The sequence below is a fragment of the Aplysia californica genome, unplaced genomic scaffold, assembly GCF_000002075.1.
Source record: "Aplysia californica isolate F4 #8 unplaced genomic scaffold, AplCal3.0 scaffold00389, whole genome shotgun sequence".
NCBI lineage: Eukaryota > Metazoa > Mollusca > Gastropoda > Aplysiida > Aplysiidae > Aplysia > Aplysia californica.
In genome coordinates, this window is record NW_004797659.1 from 253,195 (window position 1) to 256,021 (window position 2,827).

General features: G+C 42.3%; 1 protein-coding gene across 1 annotated transcript in view; it reads right to left on the bottom strand.

Annotated features, from left to right (window-relative positions):
• Positions 1-1,910, bottom strand: part of LOC101846897 (sodium-dependent glucose transporter 1A) — a 12,727-nt gene extending 10,817 nt beyond the window's left edge. The window contains exon 1 of the mRNA XM_005103765.3: positions 1,277-1,910. Coding sequence (XP_005103822.1) covers positions 1,277-1,429 — 153 coding nt within the window. The 5' untranslated portion in view covers positions 1,430-1,910. The remainder of the gene's footprint in view (positions 1-1,276) is intronic.
• Positions 1,911-2,827: the final 917 nt, after the last annotated feature.

A 2,827-nucleotide genomic window follows, 5' to 3' on the forward strand; every position in this document is an offset into this window, starting at 1 on the left:
TGGGGGGGGGGGGGTGTCAAAGGGGCCGATATAACACAGAACACAGTGTACCCCTCTGTACATAGGTGTTGATCCCAAGGCCCTCAGGTCTCATCAGGCCTGACGAATATTCAGATCAGGCCACCACGAAATTCAAGGCAGTCCATCCTGAGAATCTTCATAACACAGAACCGTACTTCAAACTTCAACGAATTTGTTGAAAAAAAAAAAATTCCAAGCACCCAGTTTTGACAAACTGGCATAAGATAAGAGCAAGAATGCGTAAGCCTACGTCTCGATTTGTTAAAAATTTTAAACTTTTTTTCTGCGTTAGTTCATGTTCTTGGTACATGTATAAACGCTTCAGATTTTCCATTGCTCAATGAGCGCTTATCCAGTTCTGCCAACAACCCTCAGCGTAATTTGAGTTTGGTCCCCTGATCGCGTTTGACACCCTGCCTCAGAGCATTCCTCGCCGAATCCCTGGACTGGATACAGGCCTTGTTTTGCCAGGGAGGGTTGTTGTTGTTGTTGTTGTTGTTGTTGTTGTTGTTGTTGTTGTGGTAGTGGTAGTGGTGGTGGTGGTGGTGGTCCAATAGGACTCTGACTTGTCAAAGTAATATGTCTTTGGCTCTTGTGAAAACGCCGCTGTCTTGAATCTTAGATATAAAAGTAGGTCAAATGAAAAAGATGGAATCTCCTCCAATTCAGTTCAAAATCCAGTACGAGCCGCATGCATTCTGTACATATGTGAGAGGTAAGTTAGGGAATGAGTATACATCTTTATCTGAGCTTCCTTTTTTTTAATTTACGAAAAGTCTCAATGTATGAACGTTATTTTAGAACTTGAATTTCTACACAACTTTAACGTCTATCTGTTGTGTTCTTAGGCCTAGAATCGAACAAGAGGCCTCGAAATGTTCTCATTGGCACGCTACTGCCTTACGCGCCTTAAATTTCTGAAAATCCCTTTACAACAAAAAGTGCAAAAAGCAGCTCTTGCCTGGAAATAGATTGTTACGAACAAACGGAGAAGAGGAGGATCAAGGGGTACGCCCTAAAGCAAAAAGGCTTGGATTCTTTAGGCTAAGAACACGATATTATATTCTGCAAACAAAACTAGAAAACCCGATTTCTATGTAATCTAGATCTACCCCCCTCCCCCTCCCCGTTCTAATAAACTAACCCAACAGCCAAAAGCAACATCAACAAGCAAAGGAAGAACCAAATCCGAAAAACGAAACAAAACCAATTCAGGATCCTATTTCCTATTGGACCACCAACGCACACTACTTACGAGGATAAAAATAGTCCAGGCAATCAGCAGCGACATCGTAACTCTGCGTCTGTAGTCAGGCTCCTTTAAACGAATCCACCAATGGGCTGGGGTTTGAACCTTTTCAGAACCCATATGGTTCGAACCAACCACAGCCACGTCATTTGCCTCCATTTTGGCAACTGCTGGCGGAGTTTTCGTCCAAGCCTTTCGTCTCAAAAATGAAGAGAAAGAGAGCTCTAGATCTAGATTCTAGCTCTAAGACATTCAGCTCCGGATAACTTTCAAAACTTGGGACTTTCCCACTCTTTAAAGAAGTCAATAATGCCACGAAGGAGAAAACGTTAGTCTTAATAAATGCTACATTCTCTGAGCAGTATGGTACGTTGGAAATCCCACTATGTTAAGTATACAGAGCGTATACTTTTCCTTATCATCGTAGACATTTGGTCAACACAACCTGATCCATTCACAACGTTATCTTTAAAAAAAATTATAATATGGACTTCAGAACGCACATAGCACACGCAGGAAAACTGCGTTTGACCCCATTCGGCGAACACACAAGACGGATTGAAACTGCATTATACAGAAACAAATTGTTACGTTCAGCAAAAAATGTGATTCTTTTGTGGACACTCTCCTAATCGGTGTAATCACTTTAGTTATGGGGTGTGCATGCGATGTCACTTTCTCCAACTGATAGAGTTGGACGTGCGTGCTGTGTCATTCGATATGTTCGACTCCCTACACGACATAGACGAAAGAGTTACTTCGAAGTCACACATATTTTACGCCCTCATCGCTACAATTAAGATATGCATGAAGAATGCTGCTTTAAAAGATAACTATCAAGCAGAGTTAAGACCAACTTTATTTGACTGGACACGCCATCAATTCAACAGAAAGAACAAAACACTGGATACATTAAGCTCCCCTACTGAAGAATCGAAATCGCGTCTTTTAGTGTACAGCAGCAATTAAATAGCCGAACGTGCACTTGGTCTAATAGGAAGGGCCTAGAATAATTGGTCGCTTTTAAGGACAAACGGGCTAACCCAGAGTTCGGGGGTTTCCAGAAATCTTGACCTACACCAACAGTGGGCATTGCCCTACCTATAGGAGAAGTTCGGTTTCAGTGGTGTGTATATTTGTTTAGTTATAGAGAAAACTCTCCTTGTCTTTTAAAGAAACCGAACAAGGGGCAAAGACTTTACATTCGATTTTCTCAAAACAGCATTTTTCGGGATAGCCCCCTTGTGCTTAAATGCGACCAAATAACAAGGAATGTACAGGAGACCTCACGATAGGCTGATCCTGATCCAAGGGTACATTTGAATGTGTCTCGACGCTGTGGAATCAGGCGCTCGTCAATATTTCTGGGGATTATGGAGTTACTGCTGTTCTCCGGAAGAGCCTGATTGTTTGAATCGGTTCTGATTGGAAAATATCAACCTGTCTTGAACAGAAATCTAGATATATGCAACTGAAGGAGGTGGGGGTCGCAAACAGACCAACAGCAGATTGCAAGGTAGAAGGCGCAACCCCCTTGAGTTGTAAAACACGGATGGA